Source organism: Clinocottus analis, unplaced genomic scaffold (genome assembly GCF_023055335.1).
Source record: "Clinocottus analis isolate CAN_PGR_092001 unplaced genomic scaffold, fCliAna1.0.p SCAF_1, whole genome shotgun sequence".
Lineage (NCBI taxonomy): Eukaryota > Metazoa > Chordata > Actinopteri > Perciformes > Cottidae > Clinocottus > Clinocottus analis.
The window spans coordinates 2639439-2665761 of NW_027175820.1; the positions used below are offsets into that span (position 1 = coordinate 2639439).

Here is a 26323-nt window from a genome sequence, read left to right on the forward strand (position 1 = left end):
GTTTTTGAAATGTAAAGTTTTGATTATGCATTTTTATGAATATTTGATACCAAATGAAAATATGTTTTAATACTGTAAATAATTTAAACATTCAAAAGGTTTTGAATACATCCCTCATATTTTTTTTGCATTTATTGTTGATGCCAGTGTTTTGAATAAATGCCACTTGTTCCTCCAAACTGTGAGCACAGACTGTGTTTCAATACTGCGAGCACTGCAGGGAGGGAAAAAAACTCCATTTAAATGGGAAATACCTAAAAATAAATGTCTACAAATATTCATTTGCTGAGTGCGGCCTCTCCGGGCGTCTCGGCAACATCGCAGATCACCGCGCTGACACGGCAACACCGTAAAACATTCATCCGCAAAGTGGGCCATCCATCTTGAATGACTAAGACACATTATGTTCCCATGTTATTTACTCCTGAGGTCACACATGGACACTGCAGAGAAACACTTTCCAGCAGGAAGTGACAGTCAAGAGTGAAATACATTATTGGCTTCGGAGTTTCTGAACTGAATCCAGAAACCTTATTTATTCATCATGTGTCATGGTCTCAACCGCCCGGCGTGTTTACACAGGATCGGAAAAGGCCCCAATTAACTGGCCCCAGTTGTCCCAGTGGGGGTCTTTCCTCAAGGACTTTAGCGGGGATGTGCTCCCTGTTTAGCACCTCATTGTCACGCTGCTGTGTTTGTGTAAGGAAGTGGAGGCCAAGCACTAAATATATATATAAATACACACACACACACACACACATTACAGAAAGAGAACATTTGGATGAATGCAACAAACTCGAGGGTTATTTTTCATAAATTAATTTTATTTAGTTCACATTGTGAAAGCTTGATAAATATACAGTTTTATGTGTAAAAAAAACCAACACTCAAATAGGACAGGAATATATTTTGTGCAAAATAACAAAATGAAGAAGATATGTCCATAGATTTCTTCAGAGGTCATTGCTGCAATGAAAAATGGCGGATAGATGCCCGTGTGTCTCTCAGCACTGTCCAGAGAAGGCGAGGTTGTGAAGTTGCTGCTGTGGCGTCCAGAACGGCTCGCTGGTGAAGCAAACTCCATTTGAAACCTGACGACAGAAGACAGATGTTCGGTTAGGAACTCGTTTAAGTGAAGCAAATTATCTTTAGCTCAAAAGCTCCTCAATCTGTGGCGCTGTACACGACCAATGCTCTGAAACATACCTGGTATGAGGGCTGCAGGGAGGACAGATGTTCTGAGCTCGTGGTGTCGCAGGCTGGTTCCTGATGGTCGTGGCTGGCTGCTGCCGGCTGACCCAGGAACTGGTTGAGGTTTCGGGGCTGCTCCGCAAACCCCGAGGCCTTCCGCTGCAGCGCCTCCTCGCTGAGGCCCAGCTGGGCCGACAGGTAGGAGATGTAGCGGACGGTGAGGCGCAGCGTCTCGATCTTGGTCAGGTTCTGCCCGGCGGGTGCCACCGAGGACGGCAGGTATGTCCTGAGGTGCTGCAGGGCCTTGGTCAGATCCCTCATCCTCAGCTTCTCCCTCTCGCTGGCCGTCTGCCGCTTCTTCCCCGGGTACCTGGATCTGGACTTCTTCGCGATGGACGACGTGGCCGCGGAGGAGGAGCCGGAACAAGGCCGGGGCTGCGTCCCCCGGGTGAGGCGAGGCGCCGCCGGGCTCTTGAAGACGAAACAGTCCGTGGCGTTCGGTTCGCTTCCGGCGGCCCGGAGGGAGGCGGGGGAGAAGCAGAAGGAGTCCACAGAGGAGGTGGGAGACAGGCTGCTGCTGCTTGCGCTGAAGTAACCGGGGTCCGAGGCTGGATCGTAGGCCAGGGGGTCGTAGGGCTTGTCCAGCAGGGACTCAAACAGGAAAGAGTTGTCCTGGAGCTGCAGAGGGGAGCGGTAGGAAACCTCCATGGCTGCCGTTGTTGGTCGTAGTCGTGGTCGGGGTCTTTCAACGTGGCGGTCAATGTGTTGCCGGTGAGCCAGGCAGAGAGTGAGGAGGACCCAGGAGACCGCTCCATATATGTGGTGGGAGGTGCGAGGTTGCACCTCCGGCGAGCCTCCTCCCGACCCCGAGAAGCTCTGTGAGCAGGTCCGACACCTCGACCAGGGTGGGTGGGATGAGGGGGGTCCCACGGGAAACATGCCAGCTCCGGGACGAGGTGCGACCGGAAGTAGACAGGTTCACGCGACACGCCGCATGCGGCCCGGGGAACACGACAAAGGGCTGTGCCTGAACCCCGATGGACATCTTTTTAATTAGAAATCTAGTCCAATGTGAGGGGACCGAGAAATATTCAACCAAACCAGACTGGGTGAAAAGATAAGCCGTGGAGCCGCAAGACCTCGGGTTCAGAGAGGCTCAGAGACGCCCCCTATTGACTAAAACACTTCTAAACTGTGGATTGGTTGTTTTGAAATGTTAAACCTTTTGTGAGGCTGTTTGAATTGTGTTTAAGAAATTTTGTAAACTTTCTCAGTAGCCCACACTACCATATCTCCATCTGTCTCTAATTATATTATTCCCCCTCATTAGAAAGTATGCGATCAAGTAAAGTGTTTATTTTTGTGTTTTCAATGCTCTTGTTCATTGAAAGTGTATCAACATGTTTAATTATCTGTCATTTGCCAGTGTACAACCACACCGACCGTCAGATCGCCTCCACTTGTATGTGGAAACACTGTAAATTGTATTTGGGTGTCTTGAGATGAAGCGATTGTTTCGGTCTGTGTATATTTTCTTTCAATAAATGTTATATCTATTAAACAGAAGGAAGAATTATTGATAATTTATTTTTCATAAAGTAAGCAGACTCTGGACACGTCACCTTGTTTATCTGACGTTGTGCTTAGCGTCGCCAGCTTGTGTTGGTCAGGAGCGACACGCACATCCACTATTCCTGTTGTGTGTACTTCTCTTGTCTTGAACATCATCAGTCACAATAACGTTTTTATGCAAGCTTAAACACATTTGGATTTTAAGTCCTCTTAACTTGAAATGGCGAGTTGTACGAACACCTGATGAAGTTTGGATCGAATTTAAACAACAAGGGACAAAAAGTTCACTCAACTCTGACAACTTGACTCATAATGTTGAGACAACTAGCACGTTGTAGTTACGTCGACCTCATGAACTTTCATCTCTCAGTTGAATCAAAAGACGTTTTAAGTTGAGTTAACTCGCTTTTTTAAGGCAGCAGGTGAACTTTCATCTGCAAGTTGAACTGGCTTAGTGTCCCCCCACAAACACGCACACACACTCACACGTGCACACACAACCAGGTCAGGCTGCAAAAGTGTGCCGGTGGGCAGCTGTGAAGTGTGAGGAGTTTACACCTCGTCCTGTTTGGACAGCAGTCCGCCTCGCTGGCCTGTGAACTCTGCTCTGCGGACCGACCGACACGCTGGACCCGCTGCGTCGTTTATTAAATCCAGCTGCACGCCGGCGATCCCGGCCACCGCTTCCACGCAGACGCGGTTTTGTCGGGCCTCAGCGGCACCTGGTTGGGATCCACGACGGCACCAGTGGGATGTAGTTTCCAGATTGTTAGCTTTAAGAAAAAAAAGCCAGTTAATGCCCACCGTGATGAAAGTATTAGGATGTTGGAGAGAAGTAATTGTCAGTAACAGCTAAGGTCAATGACAGAGTATTTATTTTACTTATAGCCCTTTATATTCATCAGACGCCTCTGCGTCTTTCCTCAGCGCCTTTTTTTTTTTTTTATTATAAAAATTGTACTCCCACGGAGCGTCTCTTCTCCTTTGATCCCCCAAATATTGTTTCTGGTTCACAAACTGCTGCTGACAAATATGCTGCATGTGTATCATCTTGAGTCAAGTGTGGATTTCATCTCACATTGTTTTAACCTCTTCGTTTGGTTCGGGAAGTTAAAATTAGAATGTACTTTGTTGTGTTTTTTGAATGCCTCCATCACCAATTCTCCATTCATTCATTCACACATATCATTCAGCAGAGCAGGGTTCTTTACTTTATATCATTGTATGACATATGAGAGACTCTCTCTGGTGCTCCTGTGAATCTGATCATCAGGTGTCGACTGTGGATCCGAGTCCCGAGCAGCGTTCCCACAAACCGTCGCGTCACATTTGACCCCTGCTCTGCAGCGGAGGTGAAACCCACGAGCTTGGTGTGGGGGGGGTGAAAGGGGGTGGAGAGGGGGAAGAGGGGGGACGTGTGACCCGGTCCCGCACATCTCTCCAGCCACCTCGCTCATGTGAGACAAACAGACGATCTTATGTGCAGAGAATCATATACGAAGCGCAGAGATGGGGCTGATTTTGCTAAAAGCCGGTTAATTTAATTTGTGTTTATTTTATTTTCCTGAGTTAGAGAGTGTGTTGGATGACACCAAACAACTAATCCTATCACTTTAGTCTTTGTTTGAAGTTTGAAGCATTTTACAAATGGGATCCTGCCACTTGTACTTAACTTTCTGCGTTCCTTTTTAAAGCTTTCAGACCAACACCTTTCGCTCTATTTGTTTTCAAATGATAAACTATCATCTGAATATCAGGTCTAACCCTACAGCAGAGTTTCCCTCCCAGCTGTCAGCTTTCCTCCTGCCCTCCCCGGCTGATGATGGAGAGGATCGGCCTTCTCTTAATCCACATTAAGCTCTGACAGTGTTTACTCACATGGAATGAGCGAATAATCAGCACGGCAGTGTTAACCCTTTCATCCCCGGCCCTTTCAGGGCCGGAGACTTTATTAGCTCTTCCGTGATGAAAGGCCCAAGTGGGCACATTAGGCTTGGCGTTGGGTCTTTGCAGGGCCGCATATCAAATGAGCTCCACGTATGTGGCAAACCAAACACTGGGGCCTAATTCTACTACCTACTATGGAGCTTCCCTATGAATACTAAAGCCCTCTCTGTTGGTTTGAGCAGGTAATTAGGGCTGGAGGTGAGAGCGAGGGGGGCAGAGAGGATCTCATATCTTAGTCTAGACTTAGCGGCGCCAAGGACCTCGCTCTTGTTTGCTCAGCCACATTAACAAAGACACACTAAATAAAGCAGATAGCTCAGGTCTGCTTCCATGCACCATGAGAGGGAACCACTGCCTTGTTTCCAGAGGAGCTTGTGTGTGTGTGTGTGTGTCGCTGGTAATGTTGCTCAAGCGCATGTTTAGGGTGTTTACGTTACACATTATGGCGTTGTAGTAATATTCACCTATGTGTAGTGTCTCTGTGGCAAATTATTGTGGAAAAAAAGCGTTCTCCTCCCTGACGTAAGAGCATTAATACTAAGCTATTAATACACACACACGTTTCACACACAATCACCTGTAGCTCAAATGTCTGCTTAGATGTGCTGAGTTTGAGAGTACAATCTAATAAAACAGGACCTCTGCAACATAATATTGTTTTCTTATTCAATGTTTTATTGAATTTCTTAATTTTTTTACCTTGAATATTTGACATTGGACACCGTGGGTCTGAATATGTCGCTTTCTTCTTTTGCTGTAGCTTCAATGAAGAGTTGATCCTGGATAATCCTTAGTTGATGGGCAAACGATCCCTTTCCCTTTGTCACGCTCTCTTTCTTTTTTTTTCATATAAATCATTAATAAATAATAATAATTGCCGTTTACTCCCTTTCACATCCCTTCACACTTCATATTTAAATACACATGACACTTTAACATTACACTTTAACTTGTTTACATCACTGTTATCTGTTTGTCTGAGCACTTCATTTTTTACCTAACACATTATCTATTGGACTGTTGTTGTTGTTGTTGTTGTTGTTGTTAATTGTCTCGTCTGTCTCATGTTATGCACCTTCTGCCAAGAAAAAATCCTCGTCTGTGTAAATAAAAGGTTCTGATTCTGATTAAAAAATATATAAATCATAGTAACTTTCTTTAAAAAAAACACAAATTATAACTTTTTAGTGTTGACTTCAACATAATCAAAATAAATTAATTCAAAACAAATATATTCGGTCATTTTATTTTATGATATTTGTGTATTATTTTCATCATCTGGGTGACAGCGTGGCTTCCTGACCAACAGAGGGCGCTCTGTAGCCGTCTGAGCTCACGTTCAACCACCAGGTGGAGAGAACTGCATCATGGGAACCAGTGCTTGTGAATGATGACAGTGACACGAGTGACATTTTAATAATTCCATTTATTATAAATAGTGGCATAAGGATATATATATATATATATAAAAATAGTTGTTAGACATATCAATATTTACACACAGCATTTCACAGGATCAAATAAATAAAGTTGTAAAATAGCATATATATATATTTTAAATAAATAACGTGTTTCAAAGAGAGGCAGTAAAGACAGAGAAGTAGTTTGTGTCTGTTGTTGGAGGACGACGCTGAGGGTTCAACCCCAATACTCCCTGGGAACCAACGGCATGCAGAAGTCTTTGCCACACGTCTGGTAAAAAATAAACATGAAGTTTGATTAGCAATGTGTACTTTCATCCCCAAAAAAAACATGCAAGAAGTGTGATTTGCACTCGTAGAGATCCATACTTGATGATAAACGCTCACATACCTGACAGCAGGGCTGTGTTGCCGGAGGGCACTGCAGGATGCCGTCGAAGCTCGTGTCTCCCATTGGCGCTTCCATGTACTGCGCGCTGTACTGATCCGCTCCAAAACCACAGCTCCCAGAATGCAGCACGGCGCCCTGGCTGTGGCACTGGGCCTGGTACAGGCCGTGGTTCAGGCTCTGGTCCTGCAGCTGGGCCTCCTGTCCTCCCACGGGGCCGTGCTGGAAGTAGCTGAGGATGTCGGGCGAGGAGGCGTCGCTGGCCGACGTGTCCCCTTGCTCCTTCCTCTGGAAAAGCGCCTCCTCGCTGAGGCCCAGCTGGGTCGACAGGTAGGAGATGTAGCGGATGGTGAGCCGGAGGGTCTCGATCTTGGTCAGGGTCTGTCCCGCGGGGGCCACCGAGGGCGGGAGGTAGGACCGGAGGTGATGCAGGGCCTTGGTCAGATCCCTCATCCTCATCTTCTCCTTCTCGCTGGCGCTCTCCCTCTGCTTGCTGCGCATCCGGCTGGCCCGGCCCGACTTCCTGCCGCGTCCGGACAGGAAGCAGGGCGAGGACCCGAGCGTCTGCGGGTATCCGGTCTTGCCCGCCTTCGGAGTGGACTGCGTCAGCTGCTGGTAGGAGGACGGAGAGAGGCTGGAGTCCATGGAGGGCACGGGGGAGAGGGTCTCCGAGGAGGAGATGCTGCAGAGGTCCGAGTCGGAGCACCACTGGTACTGCAGGTTGTAGTTGAGCAGAGGAGCCGAGGAGGTATCCATGTTGCGTGGAGCGGCGCTCTGGGGTCTGACTGGAGAGACCGGGAGGCAGCGAGTGCCGCTCAGCTCCGTTGCACTGGTTTATAAGTCCAGGCCAGGCCACGGAGGTGTGAAGTGACACCTCTGCAGATTCTCACAAACCATCACTGTCTCTACAGCAGAGGCCGCTGCCCCTGAACACACACACACACACACACACACACACACACGCACGCTCCCTCTCCGGGACCTTGTCTCAGTACCTCTCCCTCTCCTCCGTGTCTGGGAAAATCCAGCTACAGGAGTGGAAGTGTGAATTTTGACTCCTGCTCAAAACAATAAACAAGTTTTTTTTTTTTGCTTTTTGGGCTTTTCCGTCCCTGCGGCAGCCCAGATGCATTTTGCACATGTTTCAGCGACGGGGTTTGTTTTAAATGACCGGATTTCTCCCGCATTCACTTTTTAGCACTGAAGCCCAGAGACACTAACTGGACATTGTGATCGTGTGAAGAAGCCCGACACGCTCACATCATACCTGCTAATGATCTTATCTTATTTCAGCACACGGTGATGTTTCAGTACTGTTTCCACCCAAATACAAATCAAATCACTTCGTTCTGCACAAAATCCGGTGATAAAAGCCCAATAAGGATTTAGGAGTGATTACCACCAAATATATATATATATATCGGTTTATAGAAGCTTTGAATACAAATTAAAGGATCAAGCATATATATATTTATATATCTATACACACACATATATATGTATTTGTATCTATATCTATATCTATATTCTATATATATATGAAGTATTGTTTTTTTTAGATTGAATTATCCAAAAAGGTTCCAAATTAATCCAAATAAAACATTGGATTCTTGTGTTTTCTTGTGTAAACAATAATCTGACACACATAATACTATTTGCTTGCACTCTGAAATGATCATTTTGCATGATCAGTACCTTTAGGAGATTCAGCATTGAAAATACTTTTGTGCTCGACTTGTTCTCTTCTTTTGCATGCAGTACTTTTACGTGTGCTACTTCTACTTCATAAAAGAGTCTCTGTATTTCTTCCAGGGATAGACCGAGAGTAAATATGTGGGTGACCTGCGGTTCACTATCTGCTGTCGACGACTGTGACTCGCTCCCAGAGGGAGTTTTCCTTTCTCCGTTTTCATCTCTGGAGAGACGAACACGTCTGGGACGACATGGAGGCGAGTGGGGTTGAAGTGTGTGTCATCATGTCTGTGCATCAGAAGTCAGAGGATTTCTCATTACTTCGAGAGCAGAGGTGATCTCGTCCTCCTCGCTCTCCTCTTGTCCTCCTCTTCACCCCGACCTTGAACCTGACATGTGTGTGTGTGTTCTGTCCTTTGCTTTACAGCCCGCCACTTCTCACCAACAGGATTGTTTTATAGCCACAGCGAGTCGGGCTGTGACCTCTGATCCTTCTTTTTCATTTATCTCAATTTCCTCTGCTGCTGCTCCTGGTACGTACGTGTGTCTCGATAGTCTGCGCGTCGGAGTCCCTACGTCGTACGCGGTGAAACTGAAATACATCTAATGAAGCATAATGACCTGTATAATGCCGTTAAAGAAGAGGTGTGACGGCTTCACACCGTTGGGAACTGATGGCGTCGCTTCACACCTCGGCTGTGAGAACCGGGAATGCTGGGAAATACTGCTAACCTCTCTCTGTGCCCTCTTTTCCCGGTGTTTCCCAGCGTCGATCTTGGTGTCAGCATCGGATTAATTTGGTATATGGTGAATAGTACCCTTTCAGAGCACAGTACCGACGCACACTGCGATACTTTGGGTTGGTGAAACTCGAACGGGGGGTGTTCGATCTATGTTTCTTATCGTTGTAACATCTTTTTTTCCGTTTTTCAATAAAACACCAGCCCTTTTGTGGTTGACCTGGTATCAAAGTGTTATCGTCTGGTCAAAAGCAATGACCACAAAAAAATAAATGAAACTCTGCAAAATGCAGATTGGTCTAGTGTTTATAGAGTGTGATCTTCAGCGTGGAGCCCCTTCGAGTTCCTTCTCCCGAAACACTGAAGCCCTGGAAAATGTTTAAAAATTAGATTATAAAATCAGGTTGAAGCAGTGCGTAAGTATCCCTTACAAACATTGGGGGTAGACAAGTTTTGGTCCTTGAAAAAAACACCAAACCCTCCATCTGTACATAGGTGTTTACTGCTTAATATAGTTTCAATAAAATCTTGAGCATGTCATGTCTCTAAATGACCATAACTTCAATAACGCATCGCATGTTTTTTTTCTCTCCAGAGACTTTAGTTTAGATTTTGGCTCTTGACAATGTTTTTTTCAAGTTATTTGCCAATTAAATAATCGCACATGAAACCAAAAGACCAGTCTTGGGATCCCCCGTGATATTGATTGCAAACTGGATTGATTTAAAGGGTGACTGAATTGAATAAAGATTAAATATATGACACCCTGAGAAAACACCAGTGGTAATACTTCAGCTGTGTCGGGCTCAGGGCGGCGTGAACCGGGGTTGAACCCGCACAGCGACCCTGCCAGCCCTCACCCCGCCCGCTCCCTGACCAAGGTGAGGCTGTGGGAGCCTGGCTGAGAGTTTGGCACCTCTGGGACCCCCCTCCCCTCCTCCCTGCACCACACACACACACACACACACACAGCAGGCTCTGAGGCTGGGCTGCCTGCCACCTGTCTGGGCCTCCTGGGTCCATCAACCCCACCACGACCTCCAGTGCGCTCCCTCGGCTTGGAATACGATCAAATTACACATCTTTTCGATGATTCCTGCGGGCGCATCGGGCAAACAGTGGTACAGCGGAGACAACAAGAGCACAACCGCAGCACAGAGGAATAATCCCTCGGAGCAGGCTGCTTCGGTTAATGCTGCGGTCAGACAGCCGAGACAGCAGGATGGCTCCAGATTTGATAATAAGGCTGTGTTGAAGTTAAAAATAAATAAATGCTATTGCTTCCATACAGGACACGAGGGCTCACTGGATGAGTTGGTATAAAAGTGTTTGTCTCGACCCAAATGAACATCATGACGTCATCATCAAAAACACCAAATGAGGGAATGTACTTTTGCGACGATGAACAAAGACGAGGCATTATATGCATGGAGCATATAAAATAACAAGAGTTGATCGCTTTCTTGCTCTAACGCCGCAGCGTACTCCCGATGGAGTGCGTTTATTAGACAGATAATAACCGACGGCGTCAATCAAGTGAATTAAGCTGTGAAGGAGTGGGGCCTGCGTCACATTTGACACTGTCAAAGGAGTTTTAGTTTTATCTTAAACTTGTGTGGTCATATTAGGTCTGTTGAAAGCTTCATTGTGTGTGAGTGTGTGTGTGTGTGTGTGTGTGTGTCTGTGTGTGTGTGTGTGTGTGTGTGTGTGTGTCAGTGAGTGAGGTGACAGGTGAGGGGGATACATTTTGCACCCTAGGTGTGAAACATAGCTAGAGCCGGAGGGGTCAGCCAGAGGTGGACAGTAAATTTCCTCTAATTGTAAGAGAGTGACATTGGAAGAACAAAACAACATTCAAAAGAACTTAAAAGAATAAACTGAAATAAACTAAATTATTAAATCAGACTATAAGTATGGAGCAGTAACTGATTTGGTTTACTTAAGGAAAATGTTGATAATTTGATATATTTTTCAGGGCCATCCTAAAAAAAAATCTAAATTTTTAGATAATGAATTGGCAAAATGTCCTAATTTACGAGAAGTCATTTTATGATCGTATTTAAACATTAGTTCCACATTGCTGTCTTCTAGTTTGGCATCAGGTAGACCTGGTGGATGGATCAGCAGAGTGTCCTTCACACCTCAGCGAGAGTAAACACATCCTCCTACTGCCGGCACTTGCTCACACTTCTGTGCTGCCATGTTTTTACAAGCACCCCCCGCCCGACACACAGCTGCCACTGACATGGGAACAGTTATATTCAGCTTGTGTCATCGCAAGAATAAGCAAAAACTAAAATAAGACATCGATAGAAGACGGCGCAATGCTAATCTGCTCTGTGCAATAACCCAGCGTATGTTTAAAATATTAGATTATTTTGAAAATCCTCTGCGTATTTCATTTAGAGAGCATTAAAGAGAGCTTTAAAAAGACATCTTGAATGTGTTCTGCTTAATCTGACATCTTTAGATATCACGATGATGACCACAGTGAAGTAATGACATCCCCTGTGATTGTATTTTATAGCCTCCATTACATTACACACATTTAAAGTTGTCAGCCACATCAAAAGGAATAGTTCAACACATTTCTTTCTCTTTCTTTCCCAAAATAAAATGAGCAGATCGATACCGCTTACACACAGCTACAGAAAGCAGCCTCTTTAGCGTGGCACAACAAAGAGTAGCCTTCTCCGTTCAAAGTAAAGAAACGCTCGAGGGTTACTGTACTGACTAAGCGTCTCTATTTGACCAGTTGGGAGTGAGACTGTGTTGTGTGTTCGGACAGAAAATGAAATGTCACTTGACCGCTGCAACTTTTATTTGTCCCAAACCGTGACGTACAACCTGTACAGAGTTAGCTGTGAGCTAGCTAGCTAGCAACAGACCCCTCCTCACGCCTCCTCCCAGGCTGTGTATGTCTAAGTGTGCCCGTTCTGTTTTTGTGCTAAACTTAAAGCTCAACAACTCCTTTCTGTTGTGTTTGTAGAGTTAAAACATTTTTAACGGCCAAACTGTTTCCCTTTTTTCACAATGAGCTGGTTGTAGCGCTATGCTTAGCGCACACACTGTGAATTGGGTATAAATCTTCTCATTTAACTCTTGTAATTACCAAAATAGTTAAGTAACCTATTTATTTCTATCTTAAAGTCTTGTCTGAAACCCTCTTACGTTTATAAAAGTGTGTTTCAATTATTACCAGATAACTGGAACATAAGCCCTCAACTTTATTCAAGTCATGATGGAGCTACTATTTTACAACAAATATACACAGGTCTACAGTATGTACAACAACAAACAGAGTATTATAGTCAGACTATTGTGTACATTCACAGACATGTGGAGAACAACCGCGCACACACACACACACACACACACACACGTCTCAGTCATGCCATCAAAAAAAAGTAACATGCGCCTTAGAAATCTTGACACATGTTGTCAGAAATGCAGCAAAACTGTTCTTTATCAGAACATGAAAATGAGAGCATCATATCAAAACATGTTATCTCACAGTTTTGTATCACTCTGGTTTTTTTTTGTGTGAAAAAAGACGAAAAAATAGAAACAAACAGAACAATTTCGTACACGTTGTCATGGCAAGATGTGACAGATAAGACTCTGATTCTACGCTATTATCACCACCTACGGCACAAAGCGCTACGGTTAGGAACAGACACGACGTCCCAGTCAAGGACAGGACGACAAACAGGAGGAGAATCCAGTCGGTTGTTCGGGTTGGATTTGGATGAGCTGGGAGAAACCGACAGGAGTAGATGCAATAAAAATGTGTTTATAAACTCCTACATTTAATATAATCGTCAATCCAGGTTTAAGTCTACAAAGATCAAACCAAGCAACTACATGTGCACTAAAGAAGACTACACACCACAGGACAGTGCAGAATAAATAAAGACTGAATGAAAGAGGTGTTTTCTCTGAATAACAACACCAGCAGTAATATTGCTGCTGAGCCTCTGCATCAATACACCGGGATTCAAATCCAATTCAAGCGATGACTATAAGTCCTCTCTCTTTGCTTTTTTTTTTTCTCCAGCGGGGAATGAAATCAAAGCACAACATGGTAACATGAACTACATCACCTTTCAAGTACAGACACATTTTCATTTCATATTAATTTTTCTTTTACATAAACCTCAAAGAAAACAAATGTTGCTACACTCTGCATGTGTGTGTGTATGTGTAGGTGTGTGTGTGTGTGTGTAGAGTATAGATCAGTAAATGATAAAAAGAAAAGGACAAACACTAGTTTTATATGACGTGACAGAAATGCTGGGCAGCCTGAGGAGCTCACAGAGGGAATAGAAAGCAACCACAGGTTCACGTAGGCAACCAGACCGTTTGTTAAAACATTTTTAATCATAACTCAGAAACACAGTTAGCGCAGCATGGACGTTCTTCCTTGTCTTTCCATTTAAGTTTAAGCTGATACTCAGCTTTCCCCGTAGCTACACAGTGGTGGAGGGCCGGAGGCTGCAGGAGTTTGGCTGTTCAGGAGAGGATTTTCTCCCGGGTTTCGGGCAGCTTGAGAGCTACCAGACCTCCGCAGACGAGGGCGACGAAGGCCAGAAAGATGGGGATGATCTTTGTGATGCCGATGAAGGCCGCAAAGATAAAGCTGGCGAGGATGGCGGCGAACTTACAGATCCCATTCAGGATACCGAACGCTGTGCCTCTGCAGAGACACAAAGACAGATGAAGATCCGCAAATTCATTTAACTTAGTTTTGACAGCGAGAGTATTTTCGTTCTTGGTGATTGAATTGGTATCTGAATAAAAATGATATAGGACTAGAGACCATAAGAATTAGATGGGATCAGATCAGCAAAGGGTGTAAATGGGTGTGATCCCAAACCTTTGGGTGTTTGTTGGACCATACTTTTGAGGGCACAAACTATGCAGCTACATACAAAAGTCAACAGACTTATAATGACCATCAATTTTTGATGAAAAGCATTATTAGTTGACACTATCTCTTTGTTTTAGTTAAACCTCCACCTGCCTTTTGTGTTTTGATATCAACATAGTTTTGAAGGCAACAACACACAGATTGATCCATAATTGTTCATATATTCAAACAGTATGTTTAAATTTGAGGATGAGGACTAATGATGAGTTTGACAAACGTACCTCAATGTTGGTTTTTGGTTTGCTAGAGGACATAGCTCCTAACATTATCTTTAACTCTGATATACTAGTATCTTAACTCCCTCACGGATGTTTTTGACCCCATAGAACAACGTGGTTAGCAAATGCCGAGCTGCAAGGCTTTCAAAGTAACACTATATCAATACTGTAGGCAGTAAGCTAGCTGGGCATGCTAACGTTGGCAACTTACAGAACAGATAAACACACTATTGATTACAATCTTTATCTTTCTTGTCTTTTTTGTTTGAAAGGGTAAACAACTACAAGTTGGAAACTCTCGGAGGGAAGGTTTGTTTTAACAATTTAAACGAGTCGTGCCACCGCCAGATGAGTAACAACTTTACCTTTATTCAGCCTATTTTCTCAAACCAGTGTAGTCTACCAGTGGAGCGTGGTGGGATTCGCAAATCTAGCGGCTAATTCCTCCACGCTTTAACGCTTCATTGGCTCCAGAAAATGAGCGGGCCGGTGGCCAGCGGCAGCCGTTGGGTTTAACGGCCCTCCGCTTCTCTGCCGCTGCTCCCTCGATGGACAAGCTACCTCGCAAACAAGACAGCCGTCGCTCTGGAGCTGCGTCCGATCTCTTCCCTAGCGAACGCTGACGTGTGTTGTCACCATTTTGTTTTGTAGTAGACCGTGGGGAAACCGGTCAATGGAGAGGAGCGGTAGAGATGAACATATGGTGGAGAGGGATAGTTGGACTGTACCTTTTAGAGGAGGGGTAGAGTTCCACAGAAATGACCTCTAAACCGTTCCAGGCCGCCACGCTGGTGCCATAGAAGAGACACTGCCAACAGATTACAGCTCCTTGACTGAAACTTAGCAGCAACAGGAAGGTGCAGGCAGACGACACCAACATGGAGCCACCTGGAAGGACAGATGGATGATGACACAACAGGTTGGGGCAAAACCGTACTAAAATCCCACCCGTCCGGGGGTTACTGCACTGTTCCACTTTTCTGCCGGTCTCACCTATTATCCGGATCCTTCCTATCTTGTCCATGAACAGTGCGGAGATGATGTTGCCAGGCAAGACGGCCAAACTGCCCAGGAAGCTGACCATGTAGATGACGATGTCGTTCTCCTCCAGGAAGTTCAGATGGCAGCCCTTCTTCGGGTGGAGGAAGGTGGTGTTTTCCATTCGACAGTCTTTGAACTTCTCCTGCCAGAGGTCTGGAGAGAACAGAGGGATCACATCAGGCTGAAACAGAGGTTTTCTCTCCACCGGTGCAGGAGGACCAACGTACTGCAAAGTGTTGATGCTTACAACACTAGGGGCGGCATCAATGGTTTAGTATTTTACACCACTAATTAGTTGAGTTCAATGAGCCCGAGACTTTAAGGAGCCAGCTGTTTAACCTTTTAGGAACCGTGCGTGAAAATCCTTCCATTTTAAGTCTCAGCATGCCCCATTCAGAAAATCTTTTACGTAATTTTTCCATTTTTGAACCGAACAACACAGTTTTTAGGACTGAAACTCTTTTGTAACAGACCAAGCTTTGTTTTATCGTGATTTTTGTTGCAGATTTTGATTCTTTAGGTCCTAATCTTTCCAAAAAGGTGTGTTATTGACCGCTGGAGGAGGCATTTTTGGGGAATCTGGCTCATATCATGCTGGATGTTCATAGTTACGATCAAAATATCTTTAAAAGTAATTTTTTGCACATATACATTTTTTCCCCCAATAAACAACAGTATTGTAATTAATTTGGGGTTCTTACAACGACTCAAACACAGGGAAAAGCAGGTCTGGAGCCAACACTGGTTCCAGAGTTTTCAACGGGTTAAAAGGTCTTTCCATTCTTTATTACAATGTTTCCTCAGCCGAGTAATATGTTGTTATGATACCTGTGTTATAGAAGACAGTGTTCTTGATGGTGCAATTCTCAAAGAAGGTGTTGGTTGACCTGACGTCCTCGAAGTAGCAGTTTTCAAACAGAGAATCCTCGAATTTGACAGACTTTATCTCAATGTTTGCAAACCTAAATGGAAAGAGAGGAATCTCATTAGGCAGCGTTAATAAACAATAACGTGTGTGTGTGTGTGTGCGTGTGAGGGGCAGTGTCGAGACAGCGTACTTGTCATGGATGTACTCTCCCTCGCGGTGGACCTGGTTGACCAGGGAGAAGTTGAAGTGGAAGCGCTCGACCCGTTCTCGGTGGAACACTTTGACCTTGGACTCGTACTCCTCGTACTGCATGTATTTGATCATGTCCGGAAACCACACTCCCAGCCCGTGGTAGCTGAAACACAGACACATACAAACCTGAGTGCATACAGACTTAATGATCTGAACAGCCAGATATTAGCACAATAAGGAAAAATGTTTTGTGTGTGTGTGTGACTTGGGTCTTTGACATTAACAGTGGCGTTTCTTTTCTCTTAAAATAGCTTTGCCTGCAGGCTAAGTATAATTGTTTCTACCTGAAAGCCAAGCAGAACCAGACAATAACCAGGAAGAGGCCTTGCAGCCTGAGCTCTGGGGCTGATAGGGACATGATGTTAGCCATCACCTGAAAGACAGACAGATAATTAAAACACACACGGTCAGCAGGAGAACAAATGCAACCTTTCTTTTGTTTAACCCTTAGCATTCTTTTCTGTTTTAGCATCTTAGCGTAGCGCTGGTGCGCGGACCTGCTGCAGCATCGTCATGTGTCTGACGGTCCAGCGCTGGAAGGCCGTCCCGGTCTCACTCTGGATCTCTATGAACTCGTCCTCCTGGGTCTGTGGTGTCTTGATGTTGGTCGCCTGCACAAAAAAAGAGGAGTTAGATGTCATCTTCAGATGTCAGATCATTTCATTTTTAAAGGAACGCTTCACACAAAAGGACCCAATTGGCTTTTTCTTTTTTTCAATTATTCAATTCAAAATGTCATCTGTCTTTATCAAGACATCGATGTAACACTCTCACTTATATCTGAACATGTGTAAGCCATTAGGTCACCTGATGATAACACGCCAGAAGTGTTTCTTTGTGTGTGTATACAGCTCACACACTGTATGCGTTCCAGTACGACATGACACGATAACCGAAACCATCATTCATTTTTATATTTAGACCTGCACTCATCTGCCTTAAAGAGTTCCACCTGTTCACACAGCACGTACAATGTGCTATTCATAACACAAGACGTGTATGCACGGTACCGTCCTTATCTAACAGCACAGACAGACATTTTGATTGGAAACATGTTACTGCCAAATTTGAAAAATTGAACTATGCGTCGGCTTCTCCCTCCTCTAAACTACCGTTGTCACATTGGCCTTTCATAATCCACTATCGCTCCGGCTCCCTATCGACGGCTGATTGTGTCATTCGCGACGGCCGAGCGCGCGCGCATTTACGTCGTTAACGAACTGCTGAGTTCGGTACCGTGAACGCTGGGCGATTGGCGGGAAGCAAAAAAAAAAAAACACGCTCACAGTGAACACTCTCTCTGGCTCGCCCTTGGCCTTCCAGTTGGTGTCGTGAACTCGCCGCAGGATCATCCACGCCTCATCGTGTCGGGCACTCTGGGTGTAAAAAAAACAACACACACACACACACATATGAACAAATCATCAATGAAAGTCCACTTCTCGAGAGCGCTCTGTACAGAGCAACAACGTTCCCATGAGGCCTGCCTCTTATCAGATGTGTGTGTGTGTGTGTGTTGGGGGGGGGGACCTGATAATTTGGCGTGTGTGTGATATGTTGGAACGGCCCCGCTGTAACATACAAACACAATACCACATGTGGTTAAAGGGCTGACAATGAAGCCGGGTGAGAAAGCAGGGGTGGGTGGTGTTCTGGTGGCGCCTTAGCAGCCTTTCGCTACCTTTGCACAGCAGTGGGATGTTGCAGCGGTGGCCGATGACGACTCGACACATTTTAGCCAATCACAGCTCGATGTTTAATACTGGACGCTGACATAATGAATGTGATGAATCTTAAGACTCGGATTCAGACAGTTTTCTCCTCATTAGCAGTGCAGATATGTGTTTTCTTTATGTTTTACAGACAATAAAAGCCCATATTTGAGTCTTCTTTTCATCCGGCGACATTGGCTCTGACCTCCAGGAGGAAGCGCGGGCTCTCCGGCATGAAGACGACTCCGACGAGCGCAGCCAGCGCGGGGAAGAGGCACACCAGGATGAACAACCTCCAACTGTGGATCTGGAACTCTGAGCCGATGGCGAAGCCCCAGCCTGGGAAAAGCATCCAGTAAAGAGCAACGTTATATGTTTAACACGGCCTTCTGTTTCCTACCAAATCTTATTTTCACGCACCGATGAATCCATTCCAGCCCGAGGTGTTTGCATTTGAAACAATGAGTGGATTTATAAACTGTGACGAGCCGTTGGACTCCCGTAGAGTTATTATTTTCGTGTTTTTTCCCCGTATTCGTTCTCGAGGTGAGGCTCAAGCGCCACAACAGACAGAGGAAAAGTCACACGACTAAATAAATGCACCTGCGGTGAATTGAAACGTGTCCGGTTCTGTCGAGTCAGCGCGTGCGTTCGTTACCATAGTGGGGGATGATTCCCCAGGCGGTGAAGGACGCGTACAGGCCTCCCAGCATCCAGAACATGCAGAGCCAGCTGAGATGCTCCCCGCGTTTGTCCATCTGCAGGAACTCGGTGTAGTAGGTGTACACGATCGGGATGGAGCCGCCGATCCTGAGGGGAGGAAACGCAAGACGTCTGAGAAAAACAACCTTCCTAACGGGAACCCTTTTAAAAATGCGTCATCGTACAGACAGGATTCAGAGGATGATTTGCTGTAAATCCTGTTAGAAATTGCGAGCTCATTTGTTCCAATGACTTTACTGCAAGTTTCTTTTTTTTTTTTTTAAATGGTTGGTTCACGCAAGTTTCTTTTTTTTTTTTTTTAATGGTTGGTTCACCTAAGTTACACAAAATCCATTTACTGCTGATGTCTACTTTGGGTTTTATTTGTTTCTCTCTGACTCCAACCCCACACATGGGAGATGAATGGAATTACATTTTAAATGCTCAAAACATTAGATATTACATTTAAAAGACTCAACATTAATGTTTTTTGGGAGCCTCGTGCTGCTGTGAACAGTTTCCACTGGCACTACTTTCTGCTGGATAAATACTTCCTGCTGTTATTTGGGTGAACTGGCCATATAAATAAGCAATGGCTCGAGACTAAATGTTCACAAAAATCATTTACGCTGTGCTTTATTGTCAGGTTAACACACATTCAATTGTTCAATGTAACCATTAATGTAATGCAATTAAAACCTACACGCTTTAATCAGTGTGTTGTGAGATAATGCATAATTACTGGAGAGGCTCAGTGGTAAAAAAAAGAAAAAAAAAAGAAGTCAAATCTTTTATAATTAGTTCAAACTAAGAAGAGAGAAACCCGTCACGACACCGATACAGTACGTTCAACATCAAGACCACCGTTGACTTTCTCTTGAGTCCGCCTGCTCCTCGGGCTCAAACATCCACTCTGCGGGTCTCGGTCCATTCGGGCCGTAAACATCATCAATAGAAATGTGAAGGAACAAAAAAGCTTCACCTCGAGGGGGCCAGAGGCGGCGCGGCGGGACGTTAGCGATAAAAACACAAATTAAAAACAAGAAAAGAGCATTGTTCACTTGTTTTAATTGGCGTAAGGAAGAAATGCTCTAATGGAGTAAACAAACAGAAATCTCCCTTTGTGCAGCGTGCAATGTAAATGTGTTTTATTAACAAGGGGAAATAAACTAACACTTGTTTCGACCGGCGTTCCTGATTTACGGCCTCAGCCTGTTCTCAAAGAGGCCCCCGGTTTGGTTTCATGGCATCGCTTCCCATCACTCATCTCACCTAAATGTCAGGTGTCTTATTCGGGAACAGACGCCTGTCAAATATAAACGCAGGGATTCGCTTGTCTTGCCCCGAAAACAGAAAAAAAAGGTTCTGAACTTTTCCACTAAAAAAGATTAATGATGGTAGAAGTTGGCCATTATATATATATATATATATATATATATATATATATATATATATATATATATAAAGCCAGTCGAGAAGAAGTGAACGCGTCTCACCCGAAGCCAGAGCAGAACCGGAAGAAGAGGAAGAAGCCGTAGCTCTGAGCGAAGCAGGACAGGAAGGAGAAGACCAGGTCGATGGTCAGGACGTAGATCAGACACTTCCTCCGCCCCATCTTGTCGCACAGACCCCCCCACACCAGCGCCCCCACCATCATGGCCACGTACACCAGCAGACCTGCGGAGTACACACACACAGAAACACACAAAACCCCATTTGACCTTTAGACTCAAAGGTCAATATACACGTTTGGCTCCCTTAAAATGGTTCACGGGGGTCAAAGTTCAAGGTTTTTTAATTGACATTTGTGCATCGACCAACAGTCCAGACACATTGGGATTCTTGCGCAGAGCTATTAACAGTTTAGTAAATAAAAACAACTATAATAAGGAAGAAAAAACAAAAACACTATACATAAGGTGGTAATACGATGGCATTGGAGCATTAATACTGTATGTTCTTGCACACACACACACACACACACACACACACACACACACACACACACACACACACACACACACACACACACACACACACACACACACACACACACACATCACTTGGGAGGAATAACTGTCTGTTAAAAGAATAAAGAGCCATGATCTCCACAAGGGGGCTCTCTTCCCCCTCGTATGGACACACAGCCTCGGCGGAAGCTCACACATCTTTTTGCACCGTGATTCAATGCGAAGCAACCTCACACACACACACACACACACACACACACACACACATACACACACACGCTGATCGACAAAGAAAAAACAAGCAGCGAGACTGATAACAACGCTCCCGAGAAAGATTTTTGACTAAGCAATAAAGGTCATAATGATTTTTGAGGTGCATCACTTCCGCAATACTCACCTTCCATTTACTGCAGGTTTTTTCGTCGCCCTCTTAAAGTTTGACATTTTATTGTTAACTTTGATTACTCGCTCTAACGATACATAACTCATCCTGTCGGTATTTTCATCCTGAGTCGCGGCGACCCCCGGAGCATTTCCCAGCATGCACCAGACAGTTTTTGTTGCAAAGCAACAGCTCTGTGCCTCACATTAGAGATAACAATGATTGCTTCCTTTTTGTATGCATGTGTGTGTGTGTGTGTGTGTGTGTGTGTGTGTGTGTGTGTCTGTAGGGAGAGTATTATGCTGTAACCTACAACCTGGCCCATCCACCTCAGCGTGTAGTTTAACCCTCCAGACCCATACATCTTGCCTGCTCTGTGTTTTTACTACGCACAGCCCTAATTACAGCGGCACTAAGCAGCTTAACGGCAGCCGTAGTGTGCACCTTCCCCGAGGATTACGAGGCCGTCCGAACGCGCCGTCGCTTCCACGCGCCACACGTCCCTAAATCATTCAACGAGAGGCTTGGCTGAGGCCACGAGTTACCTAATGTCACCTAATGTCTTGGGCCAAGTCGTTGCCCAAGGCCAGGCGCATGGTCCGGGTGACAGGGATGCCCTTGCGATTACAGCCTGTCCTTCAGGTGGAGGCCCGGGATCAGGCCCTGCAGCAACAAGCCTCTGTCTGTCTGTTGAAGTGTCCTTGAGCACAGCGGAGACACTGAATCCCTGGAGGGCAAAGAACAATTCCCCCCTTTTTCTTACAGTATGAAAAGTGAAAGCGCTTAGCACATCGAGATGAAGAGACAATTATGCTTCTCTGGAGGAAAAACGAGCGCAGATGCCCGCGGAGCTCCTTCGATGCAATGTGTTCCCACCAAAGTGAACATGGTTCAACAGAGGAAGGTTTGCAGCATGCAGGTGACTTTGTTATGAGAAATTAAACTCATTACTGATGTTGCAGCATTAGCTCCATTTCTGCAATTACACCTTGATTTCATTCATCACTACATACTTACATACGAGACCTCGTACCTCGTGATTGAAGGTTCTACCTGCTCTTCTTCTTGTGGAAACCAAGCGTTAGTTTTATGAATCCTTAACAATGGACACCTTGAAGTAATAATCTGCTGCATTTTCCCCTTGATGTCAGTTCTGCTTTTCTCTGATTGACTAAAAACAGACTTAAACAGGCCTGTTTGAATTTGTATCCAGTGAATGAAAGCTGTTCAGACTTAACCTATGTGACCTGCAAGGTTGCACATGCTCCATATAGAGTCAAATAGACCATGAAGCAGGGGATGCTTTAGGGCGGAGCTACTTTGTGATTGACAGGTGCGACCACGCGTCTGACAGTCGTCCTGGTTTTTATCTTTGGTTGTTGACCTTTGACCCGTTTAGAGTTTGTTTTCAGTTCATGAAACGATCCACTTCTCATACACAGTCCATGCTAACCGCCTGTCACGCAGCTGGTAGCATTTGTGCTACATATTTTATCTGACAATTAATCCAAAGTCTGTTTTTTGAAAGATTTTAATGCTATGTACAGTATATATAAAGTACAGTATACCTCCATGTATGCACTCATAAACCAAACAAAATAATGCCCACATTCATAAAGCATTGTCAGCTAAATGCAATGTGCCATGAGGCTCCCAAAAGCTATTGCTTTTCTAAGTAACAGACAGGACAACGCTAATTCCATATATTTTATCATATAACCCGATTTAGTGAATAATTCCTTTTAAACTAGATAGTTGTCACAAAGAACTAAGGAAGAACTTGACACGCAAGGAATAATTATAAATTGATGCAGCTAAGAGATAATTTAATATGAGTGTTGTGAAGCTGAAACGGACAAAGAAAATCTCTGTAATCCAATAAAAAAAAAGTTGATCAAAATGACAGAGACGGAACTTGACAGCTTGTGTGGTTGACATCTAAATAAATAAATTGTTTGTTTTTTTTTACCAAATATAGTCTCCATTATCCCTTGAATGGCAGCAGGAAAGTTATTAAATTGCAGTTCCAGATACGCATGATCTGCATTCATGAAGTTTACCAATTTACTAGAGGTTAAATATCGGCAACCACATGGAGTCTCTGATTTAAAACCTGCCTGAACTTTCTCTTCTTTGTGTTCAGCGTTGTGTCTCCCGCTATTAGCCTCTTGTGTTTACACTCTATGGATTAAACAATAGAACCGGCATGCAGGGCGAGTGCACCGGCTCTCTTCCTCTTGCCAACACAAGGTTGGAAGTCTTATCTGCTCTCCAAGACTACGCTTAAGATTAAGTACATTTCTGCTCCGGTTAGCCTGCTGAACAGAGCATGAGCGAGGATAACAGAACAACAACAAAAAAAAAAAAGCAAAGGGATCATTCTGCAGCTCTACTTCATATTCTCATCTGATGATCGGCGCTCCCCTCTCGCTCTGCCCAAACAGACGCTGCGATTTCATTTTCGCCGAGGCCCTCCTCCTGCTACCGCGGCCTGTCAGAGGCCCGAAGCGTATCTGACAGCTCTGCACCGGGCGCTGCAGGCCGCCAGGCTCTCTGACGGCTGCAACATGCTCCATATTAGCCTGAGAACACACACTGAATACAATCACCTCCGGGTTCCTCATCAATCTCTCGCAACGTCTCGTCCCAGGAGCCTGTTGTTAAGGCGAGATGAGCTACGCGCAATCTGCCACATTGCTTGGCTTCACGCGAGGCCTGGGAAATAAGGTGAGGGGCTTTTATTTGCAGTTTGGTTGTCTGCACGGGAAGCGAGGAACAGACGCTTTCAAGGTACATTTCCCGGTAACTTGGGCTCATGCTGCATACAAATTTCAGTATACATTTCTTGGCGTGTTTACTGTTGCGGTACAACATTTGGAAACAAATAAAGCTGGCAGGCACCGGAAATACTGTCCTTAATACACAGTATATTCAGCTTTCAAAGCATATTGAAAGCAGGCGCTTATTTCTGTGTCTGGTATCTGACATATTTAAACAAATAACATCTGGCATTGAGATCCTCCAGTCAACTTTCCAGAGCCAAGGAAGTCTCAGTCTGGCTCACAATGGACCTAAACTCTTATGAGGACACACAATGTTGCTTATTTTCTCTTAATTTTTGCATTTGCTCAAAAGCAGCCAAGCGCTAGGGGGATTTTTCTGTCTGTGGTCTGCGACCATGTGCCATCAAGAGCCAAACATATGCAGGATTTTGTCTCAGCCAAGCACAACAGCAGAGCAGTTCAGTGCTGAGATTCCTTCTCTCTGGGTAAGATTTGGAGACCCTTCAACAGATCAATATAATTAGCTGGACTTGTAATTCCCTCGTTTGGAGAAATGTGTTTGCTACACAGGTTTTGTAGCCATGCTAGCTGGCCACATGGCAAGAAAAAGTCAGTTCACTACTTTTGCACTGAGTGTGTCAGCAACTTTTAACTGCGTACAGATATTTATGGTACAAAGAAGGTGAAAACAGGTGGTTATTTAAATGTATAATGAAAAACTGATGCAAGATTTATGTACGTTTTCGCAACACACACTCAGCAGACGCCTCGGTTTCCCCGGCCTTCCCCTCCCTCTGCTGTCACTTACCCAGCAGTCCTTTGTCGGAGTTGGATATGCACATGTCCTTCTCGGCGCTGGGCAGCACGAAGCCCACCACGAAGCCGTCCACTCCGTCGGCCATCAGCGCCAGGCCCAGCACGAAGAACAGCATCCACTGGAAGCGCCCGTGGCCGCAGTCCTCCATGATGGTCTCGTACTGCTCCGGCAGGTTGTCCTCCTCCTCCTCCTGTTGGACGGCCTGACGGGCTTTCCTCCTGGCCTCCGTCCGAGCCGCCCGCCGCGCCTCCTTGATCTCGTCGGGGTGCGGGATGCCTTGGTACTCGCCCTCGTACATGCGCTCGTCGTCGTCCGCGCCCTCCGTGGCGTCGCTGCGAGCGTCCTCGTCCTGCGGAGGGTAGTCGGCCTGGTAGGGGTAGCCATCTTGACCTCCCCCGTCCTGGGTGTAGGTGTATTCCCCACCTTCTGTCACCTGCTGGCTCACGTTGTTGTGGTAGGGGTCATCCATGGTTCCTGCTGGGTGCTAGCGGCAGCAGGACTGACTTTGCCTTGTCGCCGTGGTACTGTGAGGAAGCTCAAGTTGTCAGCTATAATGGCATAATCCTCCTCAGGAGCTGTGAGTCGCTCGCGGTGTTAGTGCAGGAACTCTGTGCGATCTTCTGGAGAGTCTCGGTCTCAGATCGAAGGCCTCGACGGCTGCCTTGAAAGACTTTTAGCTTCCTTGACGTGCACAGCGCTGCATGCTGGACCTGAAACACAATGCAGATGATCTGTCAGCAGAAGAAGAAGAAGAAGAAGAAGAAGAAGAAGAAGAAGAAGAAGAAGAAGAAGAAGAAGAAGAAGAATGCACTTTTAGAGGGCAGAGGCATCGCCATGCAACGGCGCCTTTTGGGAGGACTTGTGACCTTTCACAGGTCACAATTGCAGTCTCAAAGGGCCTCAAAACATTTATACCGTGGAAACATTAAGGGGTTACATCACGACCTTTGACTCTCTTTGACAATGTCCTTGAAAGTCTGGAAGCAGCTATGTGATATGTCACGTAATGGTAAAAGGGCGAGACATTTCTTTGTATTTAATTTCCCTCTCACAGTTTTTATGCTCACTGTTTTGTTTAGCTTTTAGTTTCCTTGCTTTCATTCCCTAACCTGTCAATTTAATCCATGTTAGACTATTTTTTACGTCACGCAAAGGACTTAACGTCATGCATAAATGCAGGCTATTATTGCTGTCACAAGTTAAACGTGTGATGTGGCGGGACAGAGCGGTTCAGGACTCCCGGTCTCCCTTGCAGGCTGCGTGTCCTTCCACACAACCAGATAATCTCACTGTCCCTCCACCCTCAGATGCTGTGACGCCATTTTGATCCATCACGTAGCGCTGCTGCAACGATGACACATTCAGATCGGTCTTGATTTTCCCAGTGACAGAGTCCAGGGGCACCAACAGGATGACAGTAACGCAAATTGTTTATCCTTTTCGGAAAGTTGGCCGTCACATGCTTTATTGTCACGATTTAAAGTGGCTCGCACGGTGAAGTCGGGCACATATTTGTACGAATCAAGCATCTGTCAGCCCGAGGCTGGGTCCTCTGTATTTCCACAGATTAAATAAAAAGATGACGTGTAACGTTTTGTGACAGACAACCGAGCAGCGTAGCAGGAAGTAAAACACACAGTTAATGAGAAATGAGTCACTTTGTTAAACTATAAAGTAACACAAACCTTTCTTCACCT

The 26323-nt window shown here is 45.3% G+C and overlaps 3 protein-coding genes across 3 annotated transcripts; all 3 read right to left on the reverse strand.

Annotated features, from left to right (window-relative positions):
* Positions 1–1004: 1004 nt before the first annotated feature.
* Positions 1005–1899, reverse strand: mespaa (mesoderm posterior aa). Its single transcript, XM_068575283.1, has 2 exons — positions 1207–1899; positions 1005–1091 (listed from the first exon to the last, which is right to left on the reverse strand). Exons 1-2 carry the CDS (start codon positions 1897–1899, stop codon positions 1005–1007), a joined length of 780 nt encoding a protein of 259 aa, XP_068431384.1.
* Positions 1900–6348: 4449 nt separating this feature from the next.
* Positions 6349–7275, reverse strand: LOC137784532 (mesogenin-1-like). The gene is made up of 2 exons (XM_068575295.1): positions 6523–7275; positions 6349–6402 (listed from the first exon to the last, which is right to left on the reverse strand). Exons 1-2 carry the CDS (start codon positions 7273–7275, stop codon positions 6349–6351), a joined length of 807 nt encoding a protein of 268 aa, XP_068431396.1.
* Positions 7276–13463: 6188 nt separating this feature from the next.
* On the reverse strand, positions 13464–25095 carry sv2ba (synaptic vesicle glycoprotein 2Ba). The gene is made up of 12 exons (XM_068573652.1): positions 24618–25095; positions 20171–20351; positions 18631–18782; positions 18178–18311; positions 17547–17636; positions 16758–16871; positions 16545–16633; positions 16199–16363; positions 15969–16102; positions 15093–15293; positions 14828–14987; positions 13464–13647 (listed from the first exon to the last, which is right to left on the reverse strand). The coding sequence occupies exons 1-12, from the start codon at positions 25093–25095 to the stop codon at positions 13464–13466; spliced, it is 2082 nt and encodes a 693-aa protein (XP_068429753.1).
* Between the last annotated feature and the right edge of the window lie 1228 nt (positions 25096–26323).